Source organism: Diceros bicornis, chromosome 19, assembly GCF_020826845.1.
Source record: "Diceros bicornis minor isolate mBicDic1 chromosome 19, mDicBic1.mat.cur, whole genome shotgun sequence".
In the NCBI taxonomy this organism is placed as follows: Eukaryota; Metazoa; Chordata; class Mammalia; order Perissodactyla; family Rhinocerotidae; genus Diceros; species Diceros bicornis.
Window position 1 is genome coordinate 49,697,549 of NC_080758.1, and position 17,108 is coordinate 49,714,656.

Sequence of the window (17,108 nt, forward strand, 5' to 3'; positions counted from 1 at the left end):
TATAGAAATAAGGTTCTTAATTGAAACAAGTATAATTTCCTTAATTTCATGGATAATGAAATTTAAAATCAGGGTCTATAGTCCTAGGATTAATCTATTAAACTATGTGGATTGCACTGCACATTTATTCAGAAGTGAGAGGCCTGGTGATGAGTAACACTGACCTCTGCTTACGCAGAATAACCTGTGCAGCTGGAATGTGGAAGTGGACTGGTTCCTTCAATGTAATGTTAAAGTCTGCATCACAAAGACTTCTCCAACTATATCCATTTCTGTGTCCACTTCCTGGGGGTTATGGTCAGGCTGCCCCTGAGAACAGAGAAATCCAAACACCCTGGCAAAGACTCATCACAGAGGGATTTGTGGGCATCTCCCTCTATTAATCCACGTACAGCCTCGCTGAATGACAGCAAGGCTACCCTCTGAGTATGTCAGTCCCCAATCCAGGATTAGGGAAGTACCCTCAGTGGTGGCCCTGCTGTGCATCAGGAAAGGCCACTGAGGAGGTGATTAGTGCCTTCCAACCATTTCTGGGAAATACTCTCAGCCCAAACTCCAAAGCGCTTGCTGCCTTGAGTTTTACCAAAATTTGTTGTACAGAGTAAAAAACCAGGGGCCATATGGCAGGGGAAGCCTTTTATTAAAAGCGATTTTAACAGAAATGTGGTTTTACATAGGTAGTTTAATTTAATTCCAACCTGTTAAATTTTATACCTTGCCACACCAGGGACATTTTTTGAGACCAAATGAGTGCTGTCTCCTTAACTAAAGGATGGTGTTCACATCACTTGAAGTAGCAATGTTATCTCGGGGGAGGGGGGCATACCCATGCAGAGGGTCATTTGTTCACATCTACCAAGATGGGCAGATAGAACTGAGCAGGCTACAAACATGGGTCAGAGGGCCATCTGTCATGCCACCCTAGCCAAGCCCCAGAAACCACCCACTTAACCTTTGCCAATCTGTACAGAGACTCTTACCAAGGCTGGCAAAACCAGGTTTTTAAACCACCATGGTGGCTTCTGTTAGGAAATAATGATTCTGAGAAGAGACATTTGAATGATAAACTAACCTTAACTGGTCAACAACTTCTCAGAATTCCCAGATTGGGATGGCCTGTTCTACCATTCTTTTTTTTTTTGGCGAGCTAACCTCTGATGCCAATCTTCCTCTCTTGGCTGAGGAAGATTGGCCCTGGGCTCATATCTGTGCCCATCTTCGTGTACTTTATATGGGACTCCGCCACAGCATGGCTTGACAAGCGGTGCGTCAGTGCGCGCCTGGGATCTGAACCCACAAACCCTGGGCTGCCGAAGCGGAGTGTGCACACTTAACCGCTGTGCCACCAGGCCGGCCCCTCTACCATTCATTTTTTAAAATCCGCTTTGAATTACCTTTAAGTTGCTGTGAATATACTTACGGACCTGAACACTGTTCTCTGATGGGATGAACCAGCCTGGACTTCCCCCACACAGCCTCTTCTTCGTCCCCCCCGAATCTGAGGCCCAAGTGGCCAGTGGGCTCCACCCTCCCCAGGGGCACACGCCATCCCTGAACAGACATCTGAAAGTTAAATAATGCCCTCACTGCCAACAGAGTTGAGTGACTTCAGGGTTCCTCGCCCCCCAACTCTCACAATAGTCTTCTAGGAACCACTCCTCCCACAACTTTCCAGGTGACTGCAGACTAAAGATGCAAGCAAGATTCCTTAATGGGGCATCAGGAAGAGATGAGAGTGAGGCTTCAGAGATTGTGTGCAAACTTGCAGTCGATAGGCTGTAATCACGGCTTCCTTCATAAACCCTCTGCCTGCAAAACGGTTACAGTGTCCTGAATTTCCACCAAGTAATGGAGGGTGTAACATAGTCAAACTCATGCTTAGATGGATATTCAAAGAGCCTAGAGCATGTTAATGTCCATTGCCTCAAACTTAATGGGAACAACTTCAAGGAAAGGAAGCTACTCTTGGTCTGTGTAAATTTAGCTAGGAAAGACCCATCAAAATATTACTCATAATTTCCACTTTATTTACTGTACAGGTTCACATAAAACATACATACTCTTTCTGCTAAGGCAGATTTATCATCACATGGTTAGTTTTCATAACATAATCCTCTGCCCGAGAGCATAAGAGAGGAAAACACCACAGTGAACCACTCAGAACTTCACAGGCAGGAACCTGCTCCTGATCACAGCTCACATAGCAGGTAGGTGGGTCACACGCGGCATGCTGTGCTGCCAAATCCCCTGAAGAAAGCCACAAAGGTTTGCATTTGGACATTTTAAATGCACAGTATCAGAGGAAACAATAAATGCACACACTTTGGTTACAGAGATGCCATCACACATGGTCATGACTGTGCAAAAACACTGTTTTCAAAGTATTAAATAAAAAAGGAATTCACACAAGCTATAAAAACAATGCCACAAGAAGTAAAGCTTTCCCGTAAGAAATTTTAACTGACTTGGACTATGAACTAACCCCAGATTTGCTAAAATACAAGAACTGTAACATAAAAAGTCATTATGTTTTGTTCATAAACAACATTCTATAAATCCTGAAACCCTAACTCAGGCCTCTGAGTCATGGTACTGCTCCACAGAGAGGAGACATTTCAGGGAAGGAAGTCTGGATACCGTTAATGGGACTTTTTTCCTCTCATTTTCCTTTTATTTTCTGGCAGCTCTGCTCTAGCCATTACAATAATTTTTACTCTTTCCATGTGAAAATATTAAAAACAAAAAATTCTTAACTCAGGCACTGAGCCCAGTGTTTATTTCAATACAACAAGCAACTCTTCGACTGACTGATGTAACAAAATGTTGCCAATACTATTTTTAAAAACCATAGCTCTTTCTTCAGATGGGTGTTTGTTAGGGGGTCATGATGCAAGCTAAACGGAATCGCCTTAAAAGAAATCATTAGTTTTTATTTTAAGTGGTCAGACCAGAAGGTTCTTTTAACAAGTGGAAACAAACTTTCTAGACTAGTGACGAAAGAAGCGTGAAGCGTGCTGGCTGGCTAGGAGTTAAATGCTCTCCAGATGGAAGAGATTACACCCAGGGACACAGGCTACAAGCACTCCACACACCTCACTTTCACAAAAGTGCATTTGGTTGTGGACTAGATTAGGTATAGCAACAAGAATCTACTTTTACCGCTAATCTTTTTTTTCATAAGAGATTCCAACAGGAAATGAAGAAGTACCAAACGGGCTCCATTCCAAATTGTACAATAAGTGACAGCCATCTTTCTTTTAAGAATCCCAGACCCTCTGAAGGAAGGAAGGAATTCTTATCAGATTCCAGGGCCCAATGCCAGAGTATCCATGTCTTCTGGCCCATTCCCTTTACCCTCAGACAACACTACGACATCACTGACCTTCCTTCCCACCAGTCCACCTTGTGCAGGTTATCCCACAACTACGGCCAGGGAATCCTCACAGCCACCTGAGGGACAGCCTCCATAACTGGGCCTCAGCTGGCCCTTTTCAACTTCCTTTCCTGCTACTTTCTCCTTCATCCCAGACTGACCTATTCACTATCTCCAAACCTTCCTTCTCAGTCAGCCCTTGGCCTGGGCACACCCACTCTACTCCTGCCCAACAAAAGCCTACCAATCCCAGCTAAGGGACATCCAAAAATGAAAACATCATTCAAATACTAGTTACTATCTGACAGAACATGGGAAGTTTCATTATCTATCACTAATGACAGCAGCACAATTTAGAAAGAACCACATGCTATGTCTGGCAACAAATACACACCAAACATAAATCATTTAAGCCTAAAAATATGCACAGAGGAGATTCCGACCACATCTAAAGTACAATGTCAGCATGTAATATAATGGGTAGGGATCAAGTTCATAAATCAATAGAGCACATATCATGTCAACCAAAATAATAGGACAGAGTTCAAACACACAAGCTAAAACAATTCCATTAGCTAAGAGAAAAATCAAGTCCCCTCGGAAGCTAATTGGGGTTGTCCCCCCAACTGGGCATATAGTAAACCTGTGTAACCATACTTACCCTGCCTAACTCACCATGTTCAATAAATGGATAAAGTTAATGGCACACCTTCTCAAGCTTCTCCTTAGATAATCTCCAGGCCCTGAGGAAGATTTACATGATGGTGGCACAGAGGGCAGCATCTCAATGTGGGAAAGTGTATGAACGTGAAAGTGAAGAAAAGGGATGTGCCAGTTACAACACCTTTATGTGAACATAACGAAAGGGATTTCCACCCCAACTAAAAGTGAAAACCATCACCAGGAAAAGAAAAAATTCTGTTTCTTACAGATCTTCTGTGTGTGTGTGTGTGTGTGTGTGTGTGTGTGTGTGTGTGTGTGTGTAAGTACAATCAGTCAAACCCATCTTGACATTCATCCACACACAGAACTAAGCACTGCCAAGAAGCTCCCCTTTCGCACAACGTAAGTGATGCCAGCAGACCCTGGCTGTTCTGAATTTTCACATGCATGTTAGCATACAGAACATAAAAAGCAAAGAGACTAGCCACTAGCACCACCAAAGAATCACAAGATCACACACACACATCAAATTTCTGAGGAAAGTCATAAACTCATTCCTAACAACCATCCTAAACACATACATTTAGAGAATACAACCAGATGCAAATTAACAGAGAATATGCACAGCATTTATCAGAACATATGGGTGGGGTACTTAAGTACAAGAAAAAGGATATAAGAACGTGGCAAAACTAAACATGGGCTCTGCAAATATCAAAATAACGGGAATACAATTCTGCAGTAGTTCTCAGAAAACTCTGGGAACTCTGAAAAGCGTGAAATAGCCCATCACATCCACAATATGCACAGGAGCTTCCCATCTGCCCACATCACAGTGACACAAACACTGGGAGCTTAAACAACAGACAGATCGTTTCACTCATGTGCACAAAATTAAGCCATTAAATGGGCATTCCATAAAGATCACTTGGCCCTAGGATGAAACTAAAGAGGAGTTTAGCTGCATGCCACAAAGACAAAAACATTTCACTTGAGGTCTCCATCTCCTTCTCCATCCCCTTGGATGGATTTTTTGATACGAAGCAACATGGTAGTAAGCCACTGATCCAAACGAGATATTGAGTCAAACTCCTTCACCTGGTTTAAGGGAAGAGGAACAGGAATTATTCCAAGGAAAACCCAAAACAACAGTCCCCCAAGCTGTTTAAACATTTAGTGATAATCTGCCAACTTTTCACTTAAAATCAATTCATTCCAGTTTATAACTATCTTCATTAAGAACTGTTTATTTTTTCATTATCCTGTGACTATTTTGATGGAGCTAGTGACAAGTTCCTGTGCCTTTTTTTTTTTTTTTTTTTTGGTGAGAAAGATTGTCCCTGAGCTAACATCTGTGCTAATTTTCCTCTACTTTGTATGTGGGACGCTGCCACAGCATGGTTTGATGAGTGGTGTGTAGGTCCACACCTTGGATCCAAACCTGCGAACCCCAGGCTGCCAAAGCAGAGTGTGCAAACTTAACCACTATGCCACTGGGCCGGCACCCCTGTGCTTTTTATATTGCTCTGTATGCTAACATGTGATGGCAAAAATTAATAACAGCCTTTATCATTGGAAGAAGAGCACATTTAATGTGACAAAGGAAATGAGACTCTGTATAAGAATAAGAAAGGAACATGGAAAATTGATACTGCTCCAATATTCACTGAACATGACAAAATGAACTTATAGAGATAGGATGTGTGGAAACAGAATTCCTTTAACTTATTTCAATGCGTTACCAAAGAATGACATTTCAATAGAATGAAAATGGTTTGGCAGCAAAAGTTAAATGAGAAAACATTCCTTTCCACCATGGCTTCAAAGCCATGATGAATATATTAATGGAGGATACTGAGAAATTTGCTTGATTCTAAACATAAGATGGCAAAAGATGGGAAAACAAAAAACTGATGAGTGTAAAGAAAAAATCTTCCATTTATTTTATGTCAAGAATATAGCAAACTCTCACTGCTTTGTTTTCATATTTTAAATTATATTTAACTGATTTTACTTGACACTTATTTATGTTATTTTCAAAAGAAAACATTCAAACAGCAAATTGTAACAGTATCTGATATTGTCTCTTGAATTTGCCTCAGCTAAATTCAGCATGGCTAACAGAACTGTTTACTTGTAAAGGTTTGTGAGATATAAAAAACATGACCTTTGGAAAATACAACTTAGGTATACTGGAATAATGTTCAAATAAATATTCAGCATTTACACAACAAAAAGGACAAGAAGTTTCTATAATTTAAACCTTCAAAGAATGTACTATATCATAAAGGCATAACTTACTGCTTCAGTGTAAGCTTCACTGTTCTGTTCTTCATGAGCTTCTAGAAGTTTCTGGTAGCATAAATGTGAAAAATTAGTTTGGTGGGCTAAAAAGTTCCATTTATGAATAGATACTTTAAATACAGAAATAGCCTTAGTATCACATTACTGATGTTGCCAAATACTTTACAAAATTAGGGAAATATTCAAATACAAGTCAAGAATTACTCCAAGTCAGAGATCCAGTTTCTGCGCTAACATTTCTGCATTTCCTGTTTCAGAACACAGGCTTATGTCCCTGACTCTAGTGGCATTTGAGACCTATTACGCAAAAGCAACAAAGTACCAGGGGTTCTCAGCAAACTTCACTTTATACCCAATCCCACCTGACAGCAAAGGCTTTATTTTCTTCAAGGTTCTAATATTACTTACTTTCAATAATTTACATTCTCTTGAATCAGTAAATGCTGGAAACATTTCCTCATATTTCTCAAGAGCAAGCTGAGAGAAAAAAAGCCACTTGTTAATGTCTGACTCAACGAAGCGTTGAACATTCTATTGACTTCAGTAAGATTTATCTATATCCTACTTAAATGTATAAGAAGTATGCTGTTAAACTCAACATCAAAATCAACACAGAAAACCTATTTATTTTGAATTTTCTATTTCAGTTAAGAATAAATTTCTAAAACAATTTTTCTAAATTAAACTGCTATAAAGAAGACAATGTGAACCAAATCTAATTCCTAAAACCTCACAGACCAGATATCTGTCTTCATCCATTAAATGTGGAGAAGCTCTTCCTTAACACTGTCCAGATTCCAAACAAATCACAGTTAGACCACTGCTTGAGGCTGGAGGGAAGAACGCTTTTCCTCTCAGACGCTTTAATTCTGCTCTTCCAACTCCAGACACTGACAACACCAAGGCTGCTCAAGTCTCACCTCTTGTCGCTCAGCTTTCACTTCACTTTTCACTTTCTCCCCAATCCTCATTCCAATTGCATTTCTGAGTTTAAAAGCAGGATGTTATTCTACTTGTATTATCTCCCACTTAGCCTCTTAATTTCTTTTTTTTTTTTTTTCCAGGTGAGGAAGATTGTCCCTGAGCTAACATCTGTGGCAATCTTCCTCTATTCTGTATGTGGGATGCCACCACAGCATGGCTTGACGAAAGGTGTGTAGGTCTGCGCCAGGATCTGAACCCGCCAACCCTGGGCCGCCAAAGTGGAGCACGTGAACTTAACCACTATGCCACCAGGCCAGCCCCAGCCCTTAATTTCTTTAAAGCAAAACTACTGAAGGAAACATGGCTACAGGGAACTTTAAGAGACCAGCTTTGGCAGCTGTTACAAGACTACAGGTGAGACACATATCATGGTATTATTATTACTATTATTATAAATGTACCCAGTTTAGTCTTGCTACTAACGAACACGACCCAAACGAAATGATATCAAGAACGACAGTTACCTGAAGCCTGTTCTCATAGGTAAGGTGTATCAGAAAACTACCGCTGAAGGACTCCTTACCTTGGCATTCAACTCATCCACTATGAAGTGACAGAGGGCTGCTTTAAAGAAGTAATCCTTTGCACTGTACTTCAACAAAGGATTATCCATGGTGTTGGCCCCAACCTAGGCACAGAAAGCAGTGTTAGATTTAAAAGATTTGCCTTCTTATATGAGGCAAACTGATTCTCATCTGCTGCCCTTTAGAAAATACTTCTTTCTCTTACATTAGCTTAGCATGAAATATATTCCTTTAAGCCAATATCATATACTAGAAAATTTTACTAGACAAGAACCAGTACATAATGCTTAAAGTGCTGATCTGTTAAAAATGACTTGGAAGACTTCTACTTCCAGAAAGATGGAATAGACATACTTTCCTCTACTCCTCCTGCTAGGTACAACTAAAAGCCCCATTTTATAAAAAACAAACATAAGAAGACTGAAAGGCAGAGACAAGAGAGCAGACAAGCTAGGGACTTTGAGACACAAGGGAACACACAGCAGTGAGTTCCCTGGGTTTTTTTTTTTCTCTCATATATCTCTGACTTGAAACAGAAAAACCCAGCAACCTATAAATGGCAGTGGGAATAGCAAAAAAAGAGGATAGACAAAAGTCTGCTCTCTCTAGCCAAAGGACTAGGAAAGGGGCAGCCTAGCAAGACAGAAAATGTTTAGATAATAACTCTTCTACTCCAGCCAAACACCACAGGAAAACTGTGGCCCTATCCCCACTCACATCAGCAAAGACTGAAGAAGGAACTGAGACATCCATCCTTTCAAGACTGCAAGGAGGAGCCCAATATTCCTGTCAAGGTGGCTTCAGAGAAGGCCAAGTAGGGAGCCAAGCCTTCACCCCTGTCAGCTAGCAACAAGCCCACCCTCCACCCCCGCCGCTGAGGCAGCGGAGACCACAGGGGGAGCATGGATTCCACCTCTACCCAGCAGGAACAAGGCACCCCTCATCTCCCGGAAGAGGCCTAGTGGAGGGTTAAGACTTTCACCATCACCTGGCAGTAACAAGGACAACCCCAGCGTGGCACTGGTGGAGAGCAAGCACGGGCTGGAATGGCCACCTCTGCCCAGAATTAAGAAGGGTCTCCCCCTAGACGTCAGTGGAAGCGAAGTGAGGAGCCTGAACTTTGAAATCCATCTAGCAGTAATGAGGTGACGCTCCCCTTCCTTAGAGCAGTGTCAAAGAAAACCAGCTGACAGAGTAGAATTCAATAAGACCCAGTCTCACAACATAATACGAAAATGTCCCGTTTTCAATCAAAACTCATTCATCATACCAAAAAAAAAAGAAAAGATCTCCAGCTGAAAGAAAAAAGACCACCGACAGATAGACTGCTCTGAGATGACATAAATGTTAGAATTATCTAACCAAGATTTTAAGGGAGCTCTCATAAAAATGCTTCAACGAGCAATTAAAGAAACACTTGAAACTAAAGAAAAAACAGAAAGCATCAACAAAGAAAAAGAAATTTCCAGCAAAATATCCCAGAAAATATAAAGAGGAAACTAACAGAAATTTCAGAACTGAAAAATACAAAAACCAACATAAAAAGTGGATGGGCTCAACAGCAGAATGGAGAGGACAGAGGAAAGAATCAGGGAACTGATGATAAAACATTAGAAACTACTCAGTCTGAACAACAGTGAGATGAACTGAAAAAAAAAATGAACAGAGCATCAGGGACCTACGTGACTATAAAACAAGGTCTAACATTCAGGTTGTCTGAGTCCTGGAAGAAGAGGAGAAAAAGAGAGGGGCTGTAAAAGTACTTGAAGAAATAATGGCTGAATAGTTCCCAGATTTGGCAAGTAACATAAACCTAGAGATTCTAGAAGGTTAGTGAAACCCAAACAGGATAAAAGCAAAGAAATCCATGCCAAGCCACATAAACTTCTGAAAACTGAAGACAAAAAAATTTTGAAAACGGCCAGAGAAAAACAACACCCTACTTACAGGGGAAAAACAACTTGAATGAGAGCAGACTTCTCATCAGAAACAATGGAGGCCATAAGTGGCACACATTTCAAGTACTAAAAGAAAATAACTATCAACTCAGAACTGTACACCCAGGAAAATATGCTATATGAATGAAGGAGAAATCAAAACACTTCCAGGTGAAGGAAAACTAAGTGAATCTATCACCAGTAGACCTACCCTAAAAGAATGGGAAAAGGATATTCTCTAAATAGAAAGGAAACAATGAAAGAAGGAATCTTTGAACATCAGGAAGGAAGAAAGAACACAGTAAGCAAAATATGGGTGAATACAATGGGCTTTTCTTCTCCTGAGTTTTCTAAATTATGTTTGATGGTTGAAGCAAAAATTATTAACACTGATATGGTTCTAAAAGTATGTAGAGGAAATATTTAAGACAATTACACATTGAATGAGGAGAGTAAAAGGCCAGAAAGTAAGATAAGATTTCCGTATTTCACTGGAACTGTTAAAATAATGACACCATTAGCCTGTGATAAGTTATGTAAATATAATATCTAGAGCAATCACTAAAAAAACTATTCAAAGAGATATACTCAAACACGCAATAGATAAGTAACTCACTGGAAAGCAGGAAAAAGAAAATAGAGAAATAGAAAATAGAGCATAAACAAGATCAAAAAATAAAATGGTAGACTTAAGCCCCAACATATCAATAATTACATTAAATGCAAATAGTCTAAATACACCAATTAAAAGACAGAGATTGGCAAAGTGGATTAAAAAGCATGACCTAACAATACGCTGTCCATAAGAAACTCAATTCAATTATAATGATATAGGCAGGCAGAAAGAAAAAGGATAGAGAAAGATCTATCATATAAACACTAATCAAGAGAGCAAGACAGGCTATATTAATATCAAATAAAGTAGACTTCAGAGCAAATAAAATTACCAGTGACAGAAGGGAACGTTATGTAATGATAAAAGGGTCAACCCACCAAGAAGACATAGCAATCCTAATCATGCAGTCAGCAAACAACAGAGCTGCAAAATATGTAAAGCAAAGACAGAGAGAAACGAAAGACAGATAATCCACAACTACAGTTAGAGATTTCAACAACTCCACTCTCAACAATGGATAGAAATAGAAAATCAGCAAGCATATAGAAGAACTCAACACCACCATCAACCAGGAGGATCTAATCAACATTTATAGAACATGCCACCTGTAGCAGAACCACAGAACATATGCAAAGACAAAACCATATTCCAGGCCATAAAACAAACCTCAACATATTTATAAGAATTGAAATTACACAGAGTGTGTTCTCCAGCCACAAAAGAATCAAACTAGAAGTCAACAACAGAAAGATAACAGAAAAATCTCCAAACACTTGGAAATTAAACAAAACACTTCTAAATAATCCACAGGTCAAAGAGGAAGTCTCAAGGGAAATCAATAAATGCAATGAAATGAATTAAAATAAAGATAAAACAATATAACAAAATTGTGAGAGACAGTCAAAGCAGTGCTGAGAGGAAAACTGATAGCACTAAAAATGCGTACACACAAAGACGAAAAGCAATAAGCTAATAAGCTTCCACTTCAACTCCCTAGAAAAAGACGAGCAAAATAAATCCAAAGCAATTGGAAGGAAGGGATAAAGATAACAGTGGAAATCAAAGAATTTGAAAACAGAAAAACAAAAGAGAAAATCATTGAATTCTACCAAATGTTTAAAGAAGAATTAACACCAATCCTTGACAAACTCTTCCAAAAAATAAAAGAGATGAGAATACTTCCCAACTCATTCTATGAGGCCAGTATTACCTTGCTACCAAAGTCTTTGTCTGCAAAGACACCAGAAGAAAAGAAAATTAAAGATCAATATCCTTTATGAATATAGATGCAAAATCCTCAACAAAATACTAGCAAATTAATTCTGACAACTTACAAAAAGGATTACACACCATGAGTATGCAGTAAAGGATTAATTTTGTACAAAGTGAGGTCTGGCCTTTGCCTGTGGCTCCTGGGACGTGATCTCTAAACCCTTGGAGTGTCCTGCTTGAAAGAGTGTTCTTATTTACCTGGGGGCCTTAGGCATTGTGGTTCAGCTCAACCTTTGGAAAGGCTGGAAGGAGTAGAGAATAAGGTCAATCATGTGAGTGGCCAGCCATGTCTAAGCGACTAAGCCCCAGTAAAAACTCTGGACAGCAGGTTCAGGTGAGCTTCCCCTGTTGACAATACTCTATGCATATTTTCACACGTTGTTGTTGGGAGAAGTAAGCACTGTTCACATAACTCCACTGGGGGAGGACAACAGGAAGTTCCACACTTGGAACTCTCCTGGACCTGCCCTATGCACCTCTTCCGTTGGCTGATTTTAATCTGTTCCCTTTTGCTATCATAAACCATAACTGTGAGTATAACAGCTTTCAATGAGTTCTATGAATCCTTCTAGAGAATTATCGAACTTGAAGGTATTCTTGGAGACCCCCAAACTTTGTAATAATCAAGTAGGATTTATCCCAGGAATGTAGTAAGGTTGGTTCAATATATGAAAGTCAATCAATGGAATATGCCATATTAATAGAATAAAGGACAAAAATCATATGATCATCTCAATAGATGCAAAAAAAGCACTTGACAAAATCCAACAGCTTTTGATGATAAAAACACTCAACAAACTAGGCAGAAAAGGGAACTTTCTCAAACTGATAAAGGACATCTACAAAAAACCTAGAGTTAACATCATACGTAATGGTGAAAGATTGAAAGCTTTCCTTCTAATATGAAAACAAGACAAGGACGTCTGCTCTTGCCACTTCTATTTAACACTGTACTGGAGGTTCTAGCCAGGCCAATTGACAAGAAAATGAAGTAAAACATATTCACATTGGAAAAGAAGAAACAAAACTACCACTATTTACAGATAACAAGATTTTGTATATAGAAAATCCTAAGGAATCAAAAAAAAAAAAATCATTAGAGCTAATATACAAGTTCAGCAAGGTTGTAGTATATAAGACTAGCAATTAACAACCTGAAAAGGAAATTAAAAAAATAATCCCATTTACAATAACATCAAAAAGAAAATACTCAGAAGTATATTTTAACCAAAGAAGTGTAAGACTTGCACGCTGAAACTATAAAACACTGTTGAACTAAATTAAAAAAGAGCTAAAATAAATGGAAAGGCATCCTGTGTTCACAGATTGTAAGACAATGTTGTTAAGATGGCAACAATTTCACATTGGTTCACAGATTCAATGCAATCCCCATCAAAATCCCAGCTGGCTTCTTGGCAGAGACTGACAAGCTGATCCCAAAATTTATATGGAAATGCAAGGGACCCTGAATAACCAAAACAATCTTGAAAAAGAAGAACAAAGTTGGAGGACTCACAGTTCCTATAAAGGAACTAATTTCAAATTTCAAAACTTACTACAAAGCTATAGTAATCAAAACAGTGTGATATTGTTACAGAATAGAATAGACAGACATATAGACCAATGGAATAGAACAGAAAGCCCAAAAATAAACCCTTACATATTGGTCAAATAATTTTTTTTTATAATTTTTTTTTTTTCCCTTTTTGTGGGCAAGATCAGCCCTGAGCTAACATCCATACCAATCCTCCTCTTTTTGCTGAGGAAGAGTGGCCCTGAACTAACATCCGTGCCCATCTTCCTCTACTTTATATCGCAAGCCACCACAGCATGGCCTGACAAGCAATGCGTCAGTGCGCACCCGCGATCCGAAGCCGAGCCTCCAGCAGCGGAGCGTGAGCACTTAATAGCTATGCCACGGGGCCGGCCCCTCAAATAATTTTCAACCAGGGTGCCAAGACTATTCAATGGCAAAAGGACAGTGTATTTAACAAATGGTGCTGGGAAAACTGGATATCCATATGCAAAAGAATGAAGTTGGACCTTTACCTAACAGCATATATGAAAATTAACTCAAAATGGATCAAAGACCTAAACCTAAGAGCTAAAACTATAAAACTCTTAGAACAAAACACAGGGGGAAAGTTTCATGAGCTTGGGTTGGGCAATGATTTCTTGGATGTGACATGAAAAACACAGGCAACAAAAGAAAAAACAGACAAACTGGACTTCATCAAAATTTAAAACTTTATGCATCAAAGGACATGAATAATAGAGTAAAAAGGCAACCCACAGAATGGGAGAAAATATTTGCAAATCACATATCTGATAAGAGATTAATACCTAGAATATATAAAGAACTTCTAAAACTCAACACCAAAAAACTAACAACCAATTTAAAAAATGGGCAAAGGAATTGAACAGACATTTCTCTAACGAAGATATATAAATGGCCAATAAGCACATGAAAAGATTATCAACACCACTAATCATCAGCAAAATGGAAATGAAAAACACAATGAGATACCACTTCACATTCATTAGGGTGGCTATTATCAAAAAAACGAAAAACAACAAGCATGGGTAAGGATGTGGAGAAAGTGCAACCCTTGTACATTGCTGGTGGGAATGCAAAATGGTGCAGCCACTGTGGAGACGAGCTTGACAGTTCCACAAAAAGTTAAAAATGGACTTGCCACATGACCCAGCAATCTCAGTCCTAGGTATATAACCAAGAGAACTGCCAACATACACCCACAAAAACCTGAACACAGATGTTCACAGCAGCTTATTTATAATAGCCCAAATGTGAAAAAAACCCAAAAGTCCATCAATTGATAAATAGGATAAACAAATGACAGGCATAAGTCACTTCTCTGTGCTTCGCTTTGCTTCGCAGATACTGCATTTTTCTTACAAGGCCCTCCACCAGCAAAAATATTATGACTTGTTAGTCAGTTAGACAGATGAAGGTTAGCATTTTTTAGCAATGAAGTATTTTTTAATTAAGATATGTACATTGTTTTCTTAGACATAATACTATTGCACTTAATAGACTACAGTATAGTGTAAACATAACTTTTATATGCACTGGGAAACCAAAAAATTCACGTGACTCGCTTTATTGCGGTATTTGCTTTACTGCGGTGGTCTGGAACTGAACCCACAATATCTTTGAGGTATGCCTGTATGAAATATTACTCAGCTATGAAAAGGAATGAAGTATAAATATATGCTAAAGCATAGATGAACCTTGAAAAAATTATGCTAAATAAAAGAAGCTAGTCACAAAGGGCCACATATTGTATGATTCCATATATATTAAAGACCTAGAATAAGCAAATTCATTGAGACAGAAAGTAGACGGTGGTTTCCAGGGACTGGGAGGAGAAAGGAATGGGGTTTCTTTTTGGGATGATGAAAACATTTTAAAATTAGGTAGTAATGATGGTTACACAACTTGGTGAATATAACTAAACACCACCGACTTCACTCCTTAGAAAGATGAATTACACAATGTGTGAATTATTTCTCAATAAAAAGAAAACTTAACTAAAAACTTTAATTTAAAAAAAGATTCAGAATGACTTCTACTCAAAGTTGAACAGACAGCTCACCTGCTCATAGATCTCAATGGCTTTCTGGTACTGCTCAAGCTGGGCAGCATATGCTGCCACCTTCAGCAGACACTTGTTAGCTGAACTGAAATCAAGGACCAGAGCAGAGTAAATATAACAATCTGATAGAACAACAAAAAGATACCCCAGTACACCTCCATTTGGTCCAGTACAGTAAAAGTTTGTCTTTTATCATGTATAACAAAACCCATTTAATTATATTAAGAAAACTAATACTTGCCTGTTGGATTCTTCTCCTTTGTAATAATCAGCTGATTGTTCATAATGTGCAATAGCCTGAAAACACACATATATTTTATTCAAGCTACTTGCATTTAAAAACTACATTTGCATAGGTATTTTTTTCCTATAAATAAACCTACTCCAACAGCAAATCTTACATAACTTGGCCTACTTTATTTATGGAATACAAAAAAGCACGCATCTCCAGAAGCCTAGGAGTAAAACGCTCCCTGTCCATCAAAATCTCTTCTTCCCTTCCCCCATGGCAAATTCCCAGCTGCTCCACTTCCCCAGCCCCCACTGCAGTTAGGGGTAGCCATGTGACCCGTTTTTTCCAGTAGAATGAAACAGACATGCTATGGGCTACTTCCAGTCTTGGCCCATCCATCTGACTTTGCATCCTTCTCCAAGCCTTTTCCCCTTCCCATGAGCTAGAATGGCAATGACCAAGTCTAGAGTGACATTTCACAAGTTGAAGATGGCAGAACTTCTATCTGGTTCCTAAATAACTATAAAGGGCAGAATGTACCCCAACCCCCATGTCCCCACCACTGCCAAACCCAGGACGGCTACACTGGATTGTTATTTTAGAGACATATGAAGCTCTATTGCATTTTAGACCTATGGCTCACTACAGCAGCACAGACTATGCTCACTAATACCTTAACTGTTATCTAGAATAAGGGTGATGCCTTCCATCTAAAATGTGTGGCGCTGAATTAAGAGTCAAGTGGAGAGGAAACGGGTTGCAGGCTGGAAAGCTGGAAGGCCCTTATCACTCTGTGGCATAAGATTTGGTGAAATCAACCATGTGACAATTTGGAAGGCAAAACACGTGCCTAGTGGAGCCGGAAACCCGATGGGAAGAATCTCTATACAGAGCCAGATGATAGTTTGGATTACTGTTTTCAGCAAGGTTTTACGAGAAAGAATTAGCCTGTTTGTAGGCAATTATGAAAGGAAGCAGACAAAGTACAGAAACAGAGCCTCATAAGATGGAAAGGCCAACGGCTTCTATACCCCAAATGGCAACAGAGAAGTCTGAACAATGTTTTAAACCAGGAGTCCGGCAAACTTTTCTGTAACAGGCCAGATAATAAATATTTTAGGCTTTGTGAGCCATATGACCTGTTGCAACTACTTAGCTCTCCTACAGTAGCACAAAAGTGGTCACAGATGATATATAAATGAATGACTGCGGCTGTGTTCAAATAACCTTTATCTATGGACAACAAAATTTCAGTTTCATATAATCTTTATGCGTTATAAAATGCTTTTTTTCCCCCTCAATGATTAAAAAATGTGAAAACCATTCTTAGCTCGAGGGCATACATAAACAAGTGGTGGGTTTGTAGACCTCTGCCTTAAGTTTCAAGATTTTCCCAGTAAGCCCGTAAGAGGGAGGTAGTACAATGCAAAAATCAGATTACAGGTGCTGTCTTCCCACTTGAGACTATCAGTTCGATGACTTCAAGGCAGCCCTAATGAGTTAAAAAAGAGGCCCAGGGACAAGAAAACAACAAACAAAATAAAACAGGCTAGGGAAGTATGTTAGAAAACCACTGTGGTGTGGTT

At 39.2% G+C, this 17,108-nt stretch overlaps 1 protein-coding gene across 2 annotated transcripts in view; it reads right to left on the reverse strand.

Moving 5' to 3' along the window:
• Window positions 1-4,340: 4,340 nt before the first annotated feature.
• Window positions 4,341-17,108, reverse strand: part of NAPB (NSF attachment protein beta) — a 54,260-nt gene continuing 41,492 nt past the window's right edge. For both annotated transcript variants that reach the window (XM_058563345.1, XM_058563344.1), the window contains 6 exons: window positions 15,532-15,587; window positions 15,291-15,375; window positions 7,848-7,952; window positions 6,749-6,817; window positions 6,338-6,388; window positions 4,341-5,134 (listed from right to left, as the gene is read on the reverse strand). In XM_058563345.1, coding sequence (XP_058419328.1) covers window positions 5,024-5,134; window positions 6,338-6,388; window positions 6,749-6,817; window positions 7,848-7,952; window positions 15,291-15,375; window positions 15,532-15,587 — 477 coding nt within the window. In that variant the 3' untranslated portion in view covers window positions 4,341-5,023. The remainder of the gene's footprint in view (window positions 5,135-6,337; window positions 6,389-6,748; window positions 6,818-7,847; window positions 7,953-15,290; window positions 15,376-15,531; window positions 15,588-17,108) is intronic.